Genomic DNA, 17211 nt, shown 5'->3' with positions numbered 1-17211 from the left:
GATCTCAGCTCCTGAGTAGCTAAGATTACAGGCGTGAACCACCAGTGCCCAATTTACTCATCTATTCTTAACTTTTGGTATTTCCTGATTCTATCACCAATTTTCATCTCTCCTCATTCTTTCATCCTTTGCTCAGATAGCCTCATTTCTTACCATAGCATCCATATACTGGCTCATAAAAATAGCATAGATGTCTCTCTCAAGCAAGGGCCCAGAAGAGCCAATGTTCAAAACTGAATTCAATATTGCCTGCATTCCACCAAACCTACTCATGTTGTATTCCTTGTCTTGGTTAATGTGAACATCAATAACCTAGTCATTGAGGCTTAAACATAAGAATCTTTGACTCCCCTCTTTCTTTAGCAATAGCCAGCTAACTTTGCCAGTTTCACAACCTCTAATCCATCCTCCAGACTGCTGTCAGGGTGTGTATATATAATAGATTTTATGTAATCTATATATTATATATATTCCTGATCATAATATTTTCCAATGTAAAGCTTATTGTTCCCAATTGCTAGTGAGAAAAAAAAGTCGAAACTTCTTTATATGGCCACAATCCATATCCCCTAACAGAAACAGATACCTACTGTCAGCTCCTGAGTCTCCACTCCTCAACCATTTTCACCTCTGCTCCTGAACTCTGCCGTTCTGTATGTTTTACTTTCTTTTTTTCTTTTCTTTTCTTTTTTTTGTCGGTCGTGAGGCCAGTGGGGCCAGTGGGGCCAGAACTCTGGGCCTGGGTGCTGTCCCTCAGCTCTTCAGCTGTAGACTAGCACTCTACCACTTGAGCCTCAGCCCCACTTCTGGCTTTTTCTGCTTATGTGGTGCTGAGGAATCGAACCGAGGGCCTCATGCATGCAAGACAAGCACTCTACCACTGGGCCACCTTCCCAGCACCAAGTTTTACTTCCTTACAAACTATTATGCCTTTGTAATGCCCCTTGTGGTTCAGGGCTCTGAAACAACCATTTGGAGACCTTTTCGTAGCTTCCAAAGCTCAGCTCAAGCTCCAAGGCTCATGATCCTTCCCCTGGTAAAATGACACAATTCTCTTTCTCTTTAGGTGTCCCTAATCTGCTAGGATTACAAGTGTGAGCCACTGGCGTCTGGCTACTGCAGCTGTTTCTATTATGAGCCCATCCTTCTATCAGACAAGGGGTCCTTGAGGACAGAAGGATAAATCAGTTCAAATCCCATGCTCAACTCTCAATTGTTTTCCAAACCCAAATTATTCCTATCATCTATGCCCAAAGAAGGACTGTTAATCCTACAATACTGGATGCTTTTGTCCTACCTCTTCCAGGAAGACAGCCAGGTAAAAGAAAAGATAGGTGTGGGTGGTGGGGAAGGAAAGCAGTGAAGAAAAAATAAAAACAGAGGCTTTGAGGAGACTGAGTTGGTCAGGCTACCAGGGGTGCAGTAAGGCTTTAGTTCTGTTTTCAAAGAAACAACAACATAGAAAAATGAACAAAGAAGGCAAGATAGATATGAGCTGTACAAGTACTGATACAAACAAGTGTTCTGGAGAAAGAAGGTCACTAGTCACAGAAACAGCATGTTTGAAATGTTAAAGTGTTGTCAGTTGTGTATATTATCTGAAACACATAGTTTTTCTTTGTTTTACTATTTTGAAGACTAAAAATTGTGCATATTCACAGAATAAATAGACCAATTTTTGTTTTATACCTTCCACAGCCTGTTTTATTATTTTGATAATTCTATCATAGGTGTGTGTGTGTGTGTGTGTGTGTGTGTTGGTTCTGGGACTTGAACTCAGGGTCTGGGCACTATCTCTTAGTTTTTCACTCAAGGCTGGTGGTCTATCACTTGAACAATACCTCTATTTCTGGCATTTTGGTGGTTATAAGGAGACAAGTCTCATGGACTTTCCTGTTTGAGCTGGTTTCAAATCCTGATCCTCAGATCTGAGCCTCCTGAGTAGGTGTGAGCCACTGGCATCCAGTTTTCTCAGTTTTGAGATTTATAAAATTTATTTTTTTAGGAATTTGAAAGAGCATATCCTTTCTCCCAAAATTTGTCTTTTTTTTTTTTTTTGTCGTTTGTGGGGTTGAACTCTGGACTTGGGCACTGTCCCTCACGCTCTTCAGCTCAAGGCAAGCACTCTACCGCTTGAGCCACAGTGCCACTTCTGGTTTTCTAGTGGTTTATTGAAGATAAGAGTCTCACGGACTTTCCTGCCCGGGCTGGCTTTGAACCTCGATCCTCAGATCTCAGCCTCCTGAGTAGCTAGGATTACAGGTATGAGCCACCGGTGCCCAGCTGTGGTTTTGTTTTTGTGTGGGGCAATACTAGGGTTTGAACTCAGGGCTCCAAGCTTGCTAGACAAGCACTCTTATCACTTGAGCCACACCCCCAGTCCTTTCTGATTTAGTTATAGAAAGATAGGATCTTAATGATTTCTTTTAGGAGCGGGCTTCTGAATGAGATTCTCTTACCTCTTCCTCCCAAGTAATAGGAGGAATTATAGGAATAGGCCAGTGTGTTTGGCACTTAGGCAGTTTATATTATTCATCTTTATGTATCCAGTGCCTAACACAGAGCATATATTTTACTAATTTTTTTGTCAGTCATGGGGCTTGAACTGAGGGCCTGGGTGCTGTCCCTGAGCTCTTTTGCTCAAAGCTAGTGCTCTAGCACTTTGAGCCACAGTGCCACTCCTTCTGGTGGTTAATTTGAGATAAGAGTCTCATGGACTTCCCTGCCTGGACTGGCTTTGAACTGTGATCCTCAGATCTCAGCCTCCTGAGTAGCTAGGATTACAGGTATGACCCACCAGCGCCCAGCTTAAATATTTGTTGATTAAAGGATAACAGAAAAAAAGAAGGAAGGAGAATTTCCAGGGGATCTCTGTGCTCAACAAAACAGAAAGGGTGCTCTGTTCTTGTCACCTACCTGGTTTAGTGCCACATGCATTTGATCTACCAAGAACACATAAAGTTCGCTGATAAATGTCTGCAGTTCTTCCTGGCTTTCAAAGGATGCTGTCCTCAAATATTTCTCTCTCACAATCTTCACCACAGCATGCTGCAAGACATAAACATTGTCCCCCCACACCCTGATAGCACAGTCCAGCAGCAGGCTGGACCAGGTTTCCCTAGGTCTTTTGGTTTTAGGCTCCCCTCCCCCAACAAAAAAAAATTCTGATAATGATTAGTCTTTTGCCTGATGACAGCTAGACTAGTAGTTCCCTAGAGCTCCTTCAACAGACTCAGCAGGATTTCTTCCTGATGCTACCATCATCACTAATAGGGACAATGCAGAATTCACACCAAGAGAAGAGAGGCCAACACTTGAAGACAATCTTAGCAGGTTTATGCTTTCTCTCATAGTGGCTATGTGGTTCATGAAGGAAGACCTGGAAAGAAACACTGGGAGACGGGCTGGGAAGGTGGCTCAGTGGTAAAGCGCATGCCTTGCATGCCAGAGGCCCTGGGTTCGATTCCTCAGCACCACATAAGCAAAAAGAAAAAAGCCAGAAGTGGCGCTGTGGCTCAAGTGGTAGAGTGCTAGCCTTGAGCTGAAGAGCTGAGAGACAGCGCCCAGGCCCAGAGTTCAGGCCCCATGACCGGACCCAAAAAACAAAAAACAAAAAAAAAGAAACACTGGGAGAGTGTAAGGGAAGTGGGGGGTGGACATTGTCCAAAAGAAATATATTCTTTACCTAACTTATGTAACTGTAACCCCTCTGTACATCACCTTTATAATAACAATGAAAAAGTAAGAAGACGTGTCTAGAGTCCAGAGAATGGAATTCCATTTTGAATGCTGCTAATGTCCAACCTCATACATTATACTTTGTTAAGTGGATATATGGCTCAGGTGTTATTTTACTCTGAAAATTGATTGAGGCTGGGTCCTGGTGGCTCAACCTATAAGCCTAGCTACTCAGCGCAGGCAGGAAAGTCCATGAGACTCTTATCTCCAATTAACCAACAGAAAACTGGAAGTGGAATGTGGCTCAAAATGGTAGAACACTAGCCTTGACCAAAAGAGCTCAAGGACAGCACCCATGCCTTGAGTTCAAGCCCCACAACCGACTAAATAAATAAATAAATTGATTGATTGATTGACGGTTGAAAAGCCAAGAAAAGAAAGCAGAAATAAAAGATTAAAACAAGACAGAAATATAGTTGCTCCCCCCTTTTTTTCTGGTGGTGGAACTTGAACTCTGGGCCTGGATGCTGTCCCTGAGCTTTAACTCAAGGTAAGTGCTCTACCACTTGAGCTACAGTGTCCACTTCTGACTTTTTCTGTGTATGTTGTGCTGAGGAATTGAACTCAGGGCCTCATGCATGAAGGGCAAGCACTCTACCACTGAGCCACCTTCCCAGCCCTAGTTGCTCTTCTTTATCTGCAGTTATCTATGGTTAACTGCAGTCTGAAAACAAGTGGAAAATTCCACAAATAAATCCCTATGTTTTAAGTTGCACACTATTTGGAATAATGGGATAAAATCTTACATTGCCTCACTCCATCTTGCCCCAGCCATAGTTTGTTTCTTGGCTCCTTATGTCCATATGTATGCGCTACCCATCCATTCATCATAGTAACCATCTTGTTATCAGATCATCATGTGTCACAGTGCTCATGTTTAAACTTTATTTTATTTTCTAGAGGCACCAAGCATGAGAGTAATGATGTCAGCAATTTGCATAATCCAAAGAGACCCCCAAAATTGCTTCATTTAAGTAAAAAAGTCATAGATTTGCATGCAGAGGAGAAAACACTATAAACATAGGATTCAGTATTATGCAGTGTTAAGACATCTCCTGAGGATCTTGAGACTGCACAGATAAACGGAGATAATGTATAATGTATAGATATTGGAAGTTGGGATGACCAAGAAACTTTTTTTTTCTTTCTTTTTTTTTTTTTTTGGTCGGTCGTGGAGCTTGAACTCTGGGCCTGCGCGCTGTCCTTCAGCTCCTCAGCTCAAGGCGAGCGCTCTACCACTTGAGCTACAGTGCCACTTCTGGTTTTCTGGTGGTTTATTGGAGATAGGAGTCTCACAGTCTTTCCTGCCCGGGCTGGCTTTGAACCGCAATCCTCAGATCTCAGCCTCCTGAGTAGCTAGGATTACAGGCGTGAGCCACCAGCGCCCGGCACTTTTTTTTTCTTTCTAAACTACCATTATTGCTAAGTTTTATAGTAAGTACCTTCCATGCATCATAATGACCTACATTAGGATAATGTTAATATTATCTCCAATTAATCACAGAAAAAGCTGGAAGTAGCATTGTGGCTCAAGTGGTACAGTGCTAGTCTTCAGCAAAAAAAGGAGCTTTAGGGACAGTGCCCAGGCCCAGAGTTCAAGCCCTAGGACCAGAAAGAAAAAAGTGCAAGTCTCTCCGTTCAAACACAAGTACCACCAAAACAAAACAAAATCAAACAAAAACCAGGCACTAGTTCTCAAATCTTAGTGCCTCTATGGATAAGGAGAGGTTTGAATAGGAGGTAGAAGTAGTTACAGTCAGTAACAGAGTTTCTGCCTCCAGAGGAACATGAAATCTGTTCAAAGTCTAGCCTCACCTCAAGTGAAGAATTAGTCTCCAGCTGGGCACTGGTGGCTCAGGACTATAATCTCAGCTATTCAGGAGGCTGAGATCTGAGGATTGGGTTCAAAATGAGTCCAGGCAGGAAACTCCATGAGACTCTTATCTCCAATACACTACTCAGAAAAGGCCAGAAGTGGCTCTGTGTCTCAAAGTGGTAGAGCACTAGTCCTGAGTAGAATAGCTCAAGGACAGCTCCCAGACCCTAAGTTCAAGCCCCTTGACTGACAAAAACAAAATGCCAGTAGAAGATCTATTTCTATAGTCTTATACTAGCTTAGTATCCATTGTGCATGTGAGATTGTTGGAGACTATTTTTTTTATGCTGGTGCTGTGGTTTGAACTCAGGTTCTGGGCGTTCTCTTTGAGCTTCTTTGGCTCAAGGCTAGCACTCTACCATATTAGCCATGGTGCCACTTCCAGTTCTCTGGTAGTTAATTGGAGATAAGAGTCTCCTGGACTTTCCTGCACTGGATGGCATCAAACTGCTATTCTCAGATCTCAGCCTTTGAGTTGATAGGATTACAGGTGTGGGTCACCAGTGCTCATCTTCTACTGACATTTATTACAGAAAATGTAACTGAGGGCTGGGAAGGTGGCTCAGTGGTAGAGCACTTGCCTTGCATGCCTGAGGCCCTGGTTCGATTCCTCAGCACCACATAGGCAAAAAGAAAAAAGCCGGAAGTGGCGCTGTGGCTCAAGTGGTAGAGCACTAGTCTTGAGCTGAGGAGCTGAGGGACAGTGCCCAGGCTCAGAGTTCAGGACCCACGACCGGAACCCCCCCCCCAAAAAAAAGAAAATGTAACTGAACACAATCAGAGAAAAAAATCGTTAAGTGGATCTGTAGAGAAGTTGATCCATAAAAACTCTTATAATACCAGGTGCCACTGGCTCACACCTGTAATCTTAGCTACTCAGGAGGCTAAGATCTAAGGATCATGGTTCAAAGCCAGCCCAGACAGAAAAGTCCCCCGAGAGACTCTTATCTACAATTAATCACTCAAAAAACAGAAGTGGTGCTGTGGGTCAAGTGGTAGAGCATTAGCCCTGAGCACAAAGAGGCTCAAGGACAGAGTTCAGGCCCTGAGTTAAACCCCACAACAGACTGCCCTCCCCCAAAAAAACCCTCTTATAATAATTAAATGAAAGTTCTACCTTGAGTTGTTCTTTGAAAGCAAAGTACTTTCCAGAACAATTAAGTTCATAGTTGAGCTGGCACTTCTGCTCTTCCAGGGTTTCAGTGTCGATTTCATGCTCCAGTTTAGCCACTTCTTTCCCAAACATTCTGTGGTACTCATCCAGAATGGCTTTAGAAATGTTCTTGATCTGCAAGTGGTAGTCATTCACTGCCTAGAAAAATATCAAATGTCCGGTACAGAAGACTCAAAGAGCCAGGAGCCAGTGATTTATACCTTTAATTAAAGCTACTCTAGAGATTTAAATCTGAGAATTGCAATTTGGATCCAGCCTGAGCAGATAAATCCAAGAGACTCTTGTCTCTAACTAACTAGCAATAATCCAGAAGTGAAAATGTAGTTCAAGTGGTAGAGTGTCAGCTGTGTGCAAAAAAAAATAAGCAAGAGTATGAAGCCCTAAGACCCAGTATCAGGAGGAAAAAACCCTCGAATATGTACAGATAGACCATGTATTAGAAATTTAAAACTGGATTAAGATTTCTATTTGTGGTATTTGGGGATTGAATCTAGGTCTTGCAATTCTAGACGAATGTTCTACTACTTGAACCATATCTCCAGGACTTAATTTTTTGTTTGGTGATACTGGTGCTAATTAGGTAAGCACTCTACCACTTGAGCCATGCCTCCAGCTGGATTAAATTTTATATTCAATAGTATCTTAGATATAAATTGTCCATCTCCTCTGAGCACAGAGAGCACCAGCCAAAGACTAGACATTGTATGTTATTCATTGCATGCCACTGATCACAAGTGGAACTGAGAATGAAAATGTGTGAGAACTCAAAACAAGTTCTGGAATGCATATTAAAGAGTCCACACCATTTTCAAATGCACTGAGCATCTTCTTTCTTATAGTTTCATCCTCGCTTTCATACTTGCCTTCTGAGCTCCTCCTCTCCGACGGGTAAGAGGTGGCCTTGGAGGAATCATTTCCTTAACCCTGTATCAGAAAAAAATACAGATAATACTTGATTATTTGCTGATTTGTATTACATCCTGCCTGCAAAGAGTCTGTGAAGGAGGACAAGCACCATTCTATTTTCTCATGTGAACACAGCAAAGTAGGTGACTATGGACTGTAGCAAGGGAGCTAGAAAGCAGCTACTCAGAATCTGCATTATACCTTTGGCTCATTTGAGCTCTGGCTTTACAATGACCAGCTTTGTTTGATTTTTCAATGTGCACAAATGGGCATTTCACCAAGGGCTTGGAAAGCAATGAAGGCCCTCAGCAGTTTCTGAAAGCACACAGATCTGGAACCCTGATGGCATAAGCAAGTAAAAGTCTTTCTTTTCTTGTAGGATGAAGTGTACACTCGATCCTCATTTACAAATTACAATAATGCTATCAGACTTAAAGTGAGAACATTTTGATACTGTCAAACTACTTAGGATAAAAGTTCTGCTTTCCCTATAGAGATGGCTTTATGGGAACTTATGAGGAATAAGCCACAAGTCTGTCCTTATGGTTTCAGATTCCTGCTAACATGTATTTTGCTGATGTCTGCAACCAACCCCACAAACTCAATTTTTCTTAATAGATCCTATGTAATTATACATTTCTGTTCATAATGTTAATCTCATTTATTTTAGTCCATATAATTAAAAATTTAAGGGTATGAAATAACAAGCAGCAAAATATCTCATTCCAACTTGGTTGTTCAGGCTCCTGCTTTCCTCCCTCAATGAGGTGATTTACTCATTTGCAATATCTACCAAAGGCCCATTGTCCATCGGGTACTTTGTTAGCTCTGAGGATAGAACATTAAGAACTATAGACAAAAACCTTGCTCTCATGGACTTTCTAATAGGGAAAGAAAGATAAAAAGGATACAGAAGATTAATGTGAGCCAGGCACCAGTGGCTCGCACCTATAATCCTAGCTACTCAGGAAGCTGAGATCTGAGGGTCGCAGTTCAAAGCCAGCCCAGGCAGGAAAGTCCAAGATTCTTTTTTTTTTTGCCGGTTGTAGGACCTGAACTCTGGGCCCCGGCGCTGTCTCTCAGCTCTTCAGCTCAAGGCTAACACTCTACCACTTGAGCCACAGCACCACTTCTGGCTTTTTTTGCTTATGTAATGGTAAGGATCGAACCCAGGGCCTCATTCATGCAAAACAAGCACTCTACCACTGAGCCACTATCCCAGCCCTTCTTTTTTTTTTGTCGGCCGTGGGGCTTGAACTCTGGGCCTGGGTGCTGTCCCTCAGCTCTTCAGCTCAAGCCGAGCGCTCTACCACTTGAGCTACAGCGCCACTTCCGGTTTTCTGGTGGTTTATTGGAGATAGGAGTCTCACGGTCTTTCTTGCCCGGGCTGGCTTTGAACCGAGATCCTCAGATCTCAGCCTCCTGAGTAGCTAGGATTACAGGCGTGAGCCACCGGCACCCGGCTATCCCAGCCCTTCTAACCCCCAGAAAACCAGAAGTGGCATTGTGACTCAAGTGGTAGAGCACTCACCTTGAGCTGAAGAGCTGAGGGACAGCGCCCAGGCCCAGAGTTCAAGTCCCATGACCAATTTTTTAAAAAAAGATTATGTGGTAGGGGTATGTGTTACAGAGAAAAATAGTAAAGAGAGACAGACAGACTCTGTTGGGTTTGGGGGCTGGTAGAGTGGGAAGGACTCACTGAGATGATACCATTTGAGAAAAAGACATGAAGGCACAGAAGCAAACCATACAGAGATTAGGGAAAAGGTATTTTAGGCTTAGGAACAGTAAGTATAAACATTTTACTATAAGAATATGCCTAGCATGTGTGAGGAATAGTGAAACAGCCAGGGAATTTGGATGGACTGAAAAAGTGATGACAGAGGTCATGGTGACAGAGTATGAAAAGTTAAGAATTATGTTTATGTATGTGTGATGGGATGATGTGTATGTCTATGTGAATGTGTATTACAGAGGTTTTAAAATAATTTCAGAAGGACAGACACTAAGGTAAAAGTGGTTATCACAGCTGGGCATCAGTGGCATATACCTATAATCCTAGCTATTCAGGAGGCTGAGATCTGAGGATCATGGTTTAAAGCCAGCCAAAGCAGGAAAGTCCATATACATTTTTGTTTAGTTACGAGACTTGAACTCATGGTCTGGGTGCTGTCCCTGAGCTCTTTTGCTCAAAGCTAGCACTTAACCACTTTGAGCTATAGCTTCACTTCCAGTTTGAGTGGTTAATTAGAGATAAGAGTCTCACGGAGGGGGGGGGGCTGGGAAGGTGGCTCAGTGGTAGAGCACTTGCCTTGCATGCCTGAGGCCCTGGGTTCGATTCCTCAGCACCACATAAGCAAAAAGAAAAAAGCCAGAAGTGGCGCTGTGGCTCAAGTGGTAGAGTGCTAGCCTTGAGCTGAAGAGCTGAGGGACAGCGCCCGGGCCCAGAGTTCAAGCCCCAGAACTAGACCCAAAAAAAAAAAAAAAAAGAGTCTCACAGGGACTTTTCTGTCTGGGCTGGCTTTGAACCATGACCTTCAGATCTCAGCCTCCTGAGTAGCTAGGATTACAGGTATGCGCCACTGGCACCCAGCTCACGAAACTCTTATCGCCAATTAATTACTACAAAATCTGGAAATAGAGCTGTGGCTCAAGTAGTACTAGCCTTGAGCAAAACAAGCTTAGGGACAGGTCCCAGACCCTGAGTTGAAGCCTTGGGACCAGCACACACACAAACACACACAAAAAGTGCTTATCACAAGATGAATAGAAATACATTTTTGCTCATCTTAATTGTCTTTCTTTCTTTCTTTTTCTTTTCTCTTTTCTTTTCTTTCTTTTTTTTTGCTGATCCTGGGGCTTGAACTCAGAGCCTGGGCTCTGTCCTTAAGCCAGTCTATGCTCAAGGCTAGTGCTCTACCACTTGAGCCACAGCACCACTTCTAGCGTTTTCTGTTTATGTGGTACTGAGGAATCAAATCCAGGGCTAACTAAGCCACATTCCCAGCCCCTCATCTCAATTTTCTTTTTTTTTTTTTTTTTGGTCCGGTCGTGGGGCCTGAACTCTGGGCTTGGGCGCTGTCCCTCAGCTCTTCAGCTCCAGGCTAGCGCTCTACCACTTGAGCCATAGCGCCACTTCCGGCTTTTTTCATTTTGCTTTATGTGGTGCTGAGGAATCAAACCCAGGGCCTCAGGCATGCAAGGCAAGCGCTCTACCACTGAGCCACCTTCCCAGCCCCCCTCATCTCAATTTTCTAAAAAAATTTTATAATCAACTTTTGTGATGAGAAAACAATAATAACAAGGGATATTTCATCTACCAACAACAACAACAACAACAACAGAAAAGTGCTGCTTAGGCTAGAAGAAACTACATTTGTGATTGAGCTCTTATCATTTACATCTAAGTGCCTGTGCAAAACAGTGTGAGGATGATTCCTACTTACCTTTCAGCTAATTCTTCAGGCATTCGCTTTGGAACCAAGGCTTTGTCCAGCTCAATCTCCAACACAATGTATGTCCCTGCTTCTAGATATTGCTGTAAAGACATATTTTCTCATTTGTTATTTCCAAGGAAAAAGATATGTATGAAAAAAGTAAGACAGCACTCACAATAGGCAAAGAAAAATACATATACAACAAATACATAAAGTATAATATCAACTGTTAAAGAGTTTTTAGATAGAAAAATATTTAGGGAGGAAATAGAGTAGTAATGGTTATCTCTTGGAGGAAAGGCTTTTCACATATTTATTTGGTTTGAAGTCAGGGCCTGGACATTCTCCATGATTTCTTTTACTCAAAGCTAGTATTCTATCACTTTGAGCCACAGCTCCCCTTCCAGTTTTCTGGTGGTTTATTGGAGATGAGAGTCTCACAGACCTTCCTGCCTGGGCTGGCTTTGAACTTCAGTTCAAAGATCTGAGATCTGAGATTCTCAGATCTCAGCCTCCTGAGTAGCATGACCCACCAGTGCCCAGCTGAGATTTTCACTTTATTTTTGGAAACTTTCACTTGAGTTCAAGTCCTTTCAAACTTATTCATAATACTTTTCATGGAACTGTTTGAAATGAGTGTCATTCTTCCTTCCATCAACCTTTCATAGGTCCTGCAGAAACCTTTACTTCCCAGCTGACTTGACTGATACACTTAAAGTCTGCTCTTGTACATTTTCTCTGTTCTTTCACTCAAGCTCTTCACTGCCTCTCTCTCCATCTTCTTCTGGCAAAGGGCTCTCTTTTTCACTACCTGTTTGGTTAGCATCTCTTTCATAAAGCTTTCCCTGAGACTGCTCTATCCTAACTGTGTTAGTCTTTGTCTCCTCTCAGTCTACATGGAGTTATGTGCTTACAATATATTGCACCTCTATTATGGCATTTAGTATTGTAGCAAGTGAAATATGAGTCTGTCTGTCCTACAGGTACATGAGCTTCCCTGGGGCAGATGAATAAGGTGATGCATCTTTGCATCCCTCATGGAGTTTAGTGTAGAGAGTTAATAAAAGATGTACAATTCATGCTTTCAGAAAAGACCTCATAGCTAATCTGGTACATGGTCACTTTATAGAGTCTCAAAAAGACAAATTTGTCAAGATCATAAACTAGTCATGGGCAAACATGGGATGATAACTCTGATACTCTGCTCTGAGCATTTTCCACAATGGCTGTCTTATCAGTAAAAGGCTGATGAAGTTTCGGTTTAATTTTCTAAAATCTTATGAATATTACCTGGCCTTCTGGATTGTGGGTTACAGGGGTTTCACCTTCCAAAGGAGTATCTGAGCTCTGAGATCTTAGACTAGGTGCTTGCTGAAAGAAAATGAACGCAAAATTGGATTATTATATTATCGTCATAATGGCAGAAGCAATTATTACTACATTGCACCTAAAAGCAACACATACAGAGATAATTCACCAAATAATAAATCAGCGCAAGACTCTGACCCACCTAAAAACACACAAAATCATCTTCTCAAGAACATACCATATCTGTAAGTCTAGGCTTTCCATCTATATCTTTTTCTTTCACTGTTTTATCTTCTTTCAGATTCTTAGCAACTGGTTTGGACAGTGGAGAATTAATTCCTCCTTTATTATTGTGAATCATATTATGATGGCCAGTGTCTCGGAACAAGCTAAATAAACATTTGGTCTGAAAAGAAACAAAAAAATGCAATGAGGCATAGGCCAGTGAAATATACTTAAAAGCATCATAAATTCAACACTGTAAAATCATAAAAGGGCTGGCTTTACACTCTTAATCTTCCTACCTCCACCTCCCAAGTGCTGAGATTGCATATGTATACCACATGCCGAACATCAAGCATTATTTCCTCATTTCAGCTAATTCTTTAGGCATTCTCTTTGGAACCAAGCAAATCAATTGCCCTCCACCAAGATCATCATTTCAACCCTGACTCCAAATTGTGTGAACCTTCGCTGACTGGCGGCACAGCTGTTGATCCTTATAGCTTATTGTGCCCTGGAAGTATGGCTGAGCTAAAGGTGGAAGACCAAATATAGGGAGGCCCTGGGCGGATGCCTCACATTCCTCAGCCTTTCGTACTGTTCACACTTCAATCTGTTCTCACATTTGCTCCATTTCAGGAGTGTAACTACTTTTTGAGTAGAGATGATTTGACAACCTCTTTATTTCTTCAAATACTCCTCTCCAATTTTTTTAGGTATTTAAAAATTATTGTGAAGAAATGTCCTCTCTCTCTCTCTCTCTCTCTCTCTCTCTCTCTCTCACACACACACACACACACACACACACACACACACACACACACACACACACACACACAGAGCTGACCTTCCATATCCGGTGAACTCAATCAACCATCGGTTTGAAATATTTTAATATTATTTCTACTGGATTGAACATATAGATTTTTTTTCTCATGAGTTCCCTAAACAACATAGTACATAGTTTCAAAGCATTCACATTACATTAGGCATTACAAATATATATTAAGGATAAACTAGGATGAAACCTTACATGTAATTCTTCCTTACCTTTTCAAAGACGGCACTGTCTATGTAGGGGTAGACATGAAAAGCTCCTCGAATCCTCTTCACACCAGGATACAGCAATGGGACCATATTAACATAAGCCACACCGTGAAATGAAAGCAGAGTTTCATCTTCAGCCTAAAGGAACCAAAATGAAGAGTTGTTAGCATGAAGTGTCAAGCTCCGATTGAACAGTTCAAAGACTCAGTGTGTGTGTGTGTGTGTGTATGTGTGTGTGTGTGTGTGTGTGTGTGTGAGGGGGCGGGGAAGAGAAGGAAAGAAAGGAAGACAGTCCTCTGTGTGTGTGTGTGTGTGTGTGTGTGTGTGAGAGAGAGAGAGAGAGAGAGAGAGAGAAACAGGGGACAGGGAAGAGAGGGAAAGAGAGGAAGACAGTCCTGGGTTTGAACTCAGGGCCTGAACACTGTTACTGAGCTTTTTTGTTCCAGTCTAGCCTTCTACCACTTGAGCCATAGCTCCACTTCCAGCTTTTTGGTGGTTAATTGGAGATGAGAGTCTCATGGACTGAGCCAGGTACTGGTGGCTCACACCCGTAATCTTAGCTACTCAGGAGGCTGAGATCTAAGAATCGAGGTCTGAAGCTAGCCTATGAAGGAAAAGTCAGAGAAACAATCTCCAATTATTACAAAAAGCTGGAAGTAAAGCTGTGGCTCAAATGGTAGAGCAATAATAAAGCCCAGGGACAGTTCCAAGGCCCCAAGTTCAAGCCCCAGTAAAGGTACACACATATACATAATTACACAAAGTTTCATGGACTTCCCTACCCAGACTGGCTTTGAACTGTGATTGTTAGATTTCAGTCTCCTGAATAGCCAGGATTATATATATGAACCATTGGTGGCCAGCTTCAAAAACTTTTTTGGTTTTTTAGAACCAACTCTGCTACTTAATTAGTTATATATCTTTGGGCCAGTTACATAGGCTTTTAGGAGGAAATGATTCTTTACTTTAAAAAAATACAAATAGCAACAACAATAACAACAAACCAGGAGCTTTGGATCTTAGTTTTGGTTCACAGACCCATGTGAAATGAAAGAAGCCTTACTAATCATGACCAATAGGTTTGATCTTATGTCTAAATTCTCATTAATTGGTAGAATATGCTGTGTTGGAAAAGATTTTGTGTATTTGTCTGGGTTCAGACCAAGAGTGCTTTGCTTGATTAGCAATATCTGCTATAGCTGAAAAAGGGTGAATGACAGTCTACCAGGTTTTTTTGCAATACCTGATCTCACCTGAGCTTGCAAAGAACATGTTAATAAGTTAATCTTAATATACAGCAATAATAATAAGCTTAATAACAAAAATGGTTGTATGTTTGCCACAGAATAGTTTTATAAGGGACAAATATCAATTTTAAAAGAAAATACATTTAATTCTAAGCTTACAGGATACAAGGACACATACACCTCCATGTTCACTGTTCACAATAGCCAAGATATGGAAACAACCCAGATGCCACACTCAAATGAGTGGATCCAAAAATTGTGGTACCTATCAATGGAATATTATGCAGTCATTAGAAAGGACAAAATAGCCAGGTGCTGGTGGCTCACACCTGTAATCCTAGCTACTCAGGAGGCTGAGATCTGAGATTACAGTTCAAAACCAGCCTAGGCAGGAAGGTCCGTGATTCCCTTATCCCCAATAAAGCACTAGAAAACCAGAAGTGGCGCTGTGGCTCAAGTGGTAGAGAGCTCACCTTGAGCTGAAGAGTGCAGGGACAGCGCCCACACCCTGAGTTCAGGCCCTCAACCGACGGGATGGAACTAGAGCAAATTTTTTTTTTTTTTTGTCGGTCGTGGGGCTTGAACTCTGGGCCTGGGCGCTGTCCCTCAGCTCTTCAGCTCAAGGCGAGCGCTCTACCACTTGAGCTACAGCGCCACTTCCGGTTTTCTGATGGTTTATTGGAGATAGGAGTCTCACGGTCTTTCCTGCCCGGGCTGGCTTTGAACCGCGATCCTCAGATCTCAGCCTCCTGAGTAGCTAGGATTACAGGCGTGAGCCACCAGCGCCCGGCGCTAGAGCAAATTATTTTGAGCGAGGTAAGCCAAGAGCAAAGAGACAAATGGCACATGGTTTCCCTGATATGAGGATGCTAAAGCCAAAATGCAAGGAGATATGACAAAGTAAACAAGACTTGAGAAACAAAGGACTTCTACTCATTTTATTGTATCATTGCTAAATGACTCCATGTTCTTGACCACATATATGCATATCTGAGGGAAGCTAGGAGGAGGACACAGAATCAGAGGGAAATATGAAAACATACAACAGAGGGGCCTATCAGCTGCGCTGGACATAGATGAAAATGAACTAAGCAATGGGAGGGAGGGAGGGAATGAGAGGGAAAGAGGGAACAGCTTACATTAAGCAAAAGGAAAGAAATATAAATACCACCTGATGTGGAAGAAATAGTTGTATCGTCAAAGCTCATAGAATTCACAAACTTTGCCTTCTGAAAGTTAAAATGTGTTTGTGACTTTAAGTATCACTATTTCACAATACTGTGAAATACGTGAAATTTATGTAATCACCTAATCTCAATAGAAAATTTTAAAAAATTCTTTGATTTCACCTGTTATAATAAGTAGGCAGTACATTTTAAAGTTCTGTTTGTGTTTGTCTGATATGTGGCTTAGATATCTAAGGAAAGTTAGACAAGATATAGTGTATACTAAAGGGGATATGATTACATTCTTATTATGCAAAAGATCAGTCTGATTTTATTTGACTGATTTTTGTCAGACTGATTTTATTTTTATTTTTTTTAAATCAGTCAAATAACTACTTATTAAATACCTGCTATGTGTCAGGCTAGGTATCGTGGAAAATATAAAGCAGTCTTTTACATGATCCATACCCTCAGTGGGTTTGAACACAAGCAGAAAGACCAGATACACACAGGAAAACAATAGAAAATGTAATCTAGACTCACCAAAGCTGTATCGTTTCAAAGTAGTGTTATATCTATGAAGCCTACAACATGACTTAGTAGTCTAAGTCATTTTGCATATGGATCTAAAGTAATTTTTAATGTATAATAAGTATTTTTATGTATTAAGTTGAACTGTATTACCAATTTGAACTAGAAAAACAGCTATTTCATATGGTTCTATCTATAGCAAAACCATATTGAAGGGTTAAGAGGAAAGATAGTATCTTCAAAGAATGAACAATAGACCAGGCATGACAGCACAAGCTTGCAACCCATTACTTAGGAAGAAGAGATTGATTGAGAGGTGGTTTGAAGCCAACTCAGGGAAAAAAATCAGAGAGAATCCCATGTCAATAAATAAAGTACCATGCCAGGTGCTGGTGGCTCATTCCTGTAATCTTAGCTGCTCAGGAGGCTGAGATCTGAGGATCATGGTTTAAAGCCAGCCCAGGCAGGAAAGTCTAAGAGACTCTTATGTCCAATTAACCACCAGAAAACCGGAATTGGCGCTGTGGCTCAAGTGGTAGAGCGCTAGCCTTGAGTTGAA

General features: G+C 41.8%; 1 protein-coding gene across 7 annotated transcripts in view; it reads right to left on the bottom strand.

Annotated features, from left to right (window-relative positions):
• Nucleotides 1-17211, bottom strand: part of Cfap70 (cilia and flagella associated protein 70) — a 77711-nt gene that overhangs the window by 47404 nt on the left and 13096 nt on the right. For 5 of the 7 annotated variants that reach the window (XM_042690191.1, XM_042690194.1, XM_042690193.1 and 2 more), the window contains exons 9-15: nt 13712-13846; nt 12678-12845; nt 12422-12502; nt 11141-11232; nt 7652-7712; nt 6732-6926; nt 2917-3048 (exon numbers count right to left, since the gene is read on the bottom strand). In XM_042690191.1, coding sequence (XP_042546125.1) covers nt 2917-3048; nt 6732-6926; nt 7652-7712; nt 11141-11232; nt 12422-12502; nt 12678-12845; nt 13712-13846 — 864 coding nt within the window. The remainder of the gene's footprint in view (nt 1-2916; nt 3049-6731; nt 6927-7651; nt 7713-11140; nt 11233-12421; nt 12503-12677; nt 12846-13711; nt 13847-17211) is intronic. The other 2 variants (XM_042690192.1, XM_042690195.1) reach the window with 2 other exon arrangements.

Source organism: Dipodomys spectabilis, unplaced genomic scaffold (genome assembly GCF_019054845.1).
Source record: "Dipodomys spectabilis isolate Male_0828 unplaced genomic scaffold, ASM1905484v1 ptg000136l, whole genome shotgun sequence".
NCBI classification, from domain to species: domain Eukaryota; kingdom Metazoa; phylum Chordata; class Mammalia; order Rodentia; family Heteromyidae; genus Dipodomys; species Dipodomys spectabilis.
Note: the sequence above shows the minus strand (reverse complement) of the source record. Positions and strands in the feature narration are given on the sequence as shown.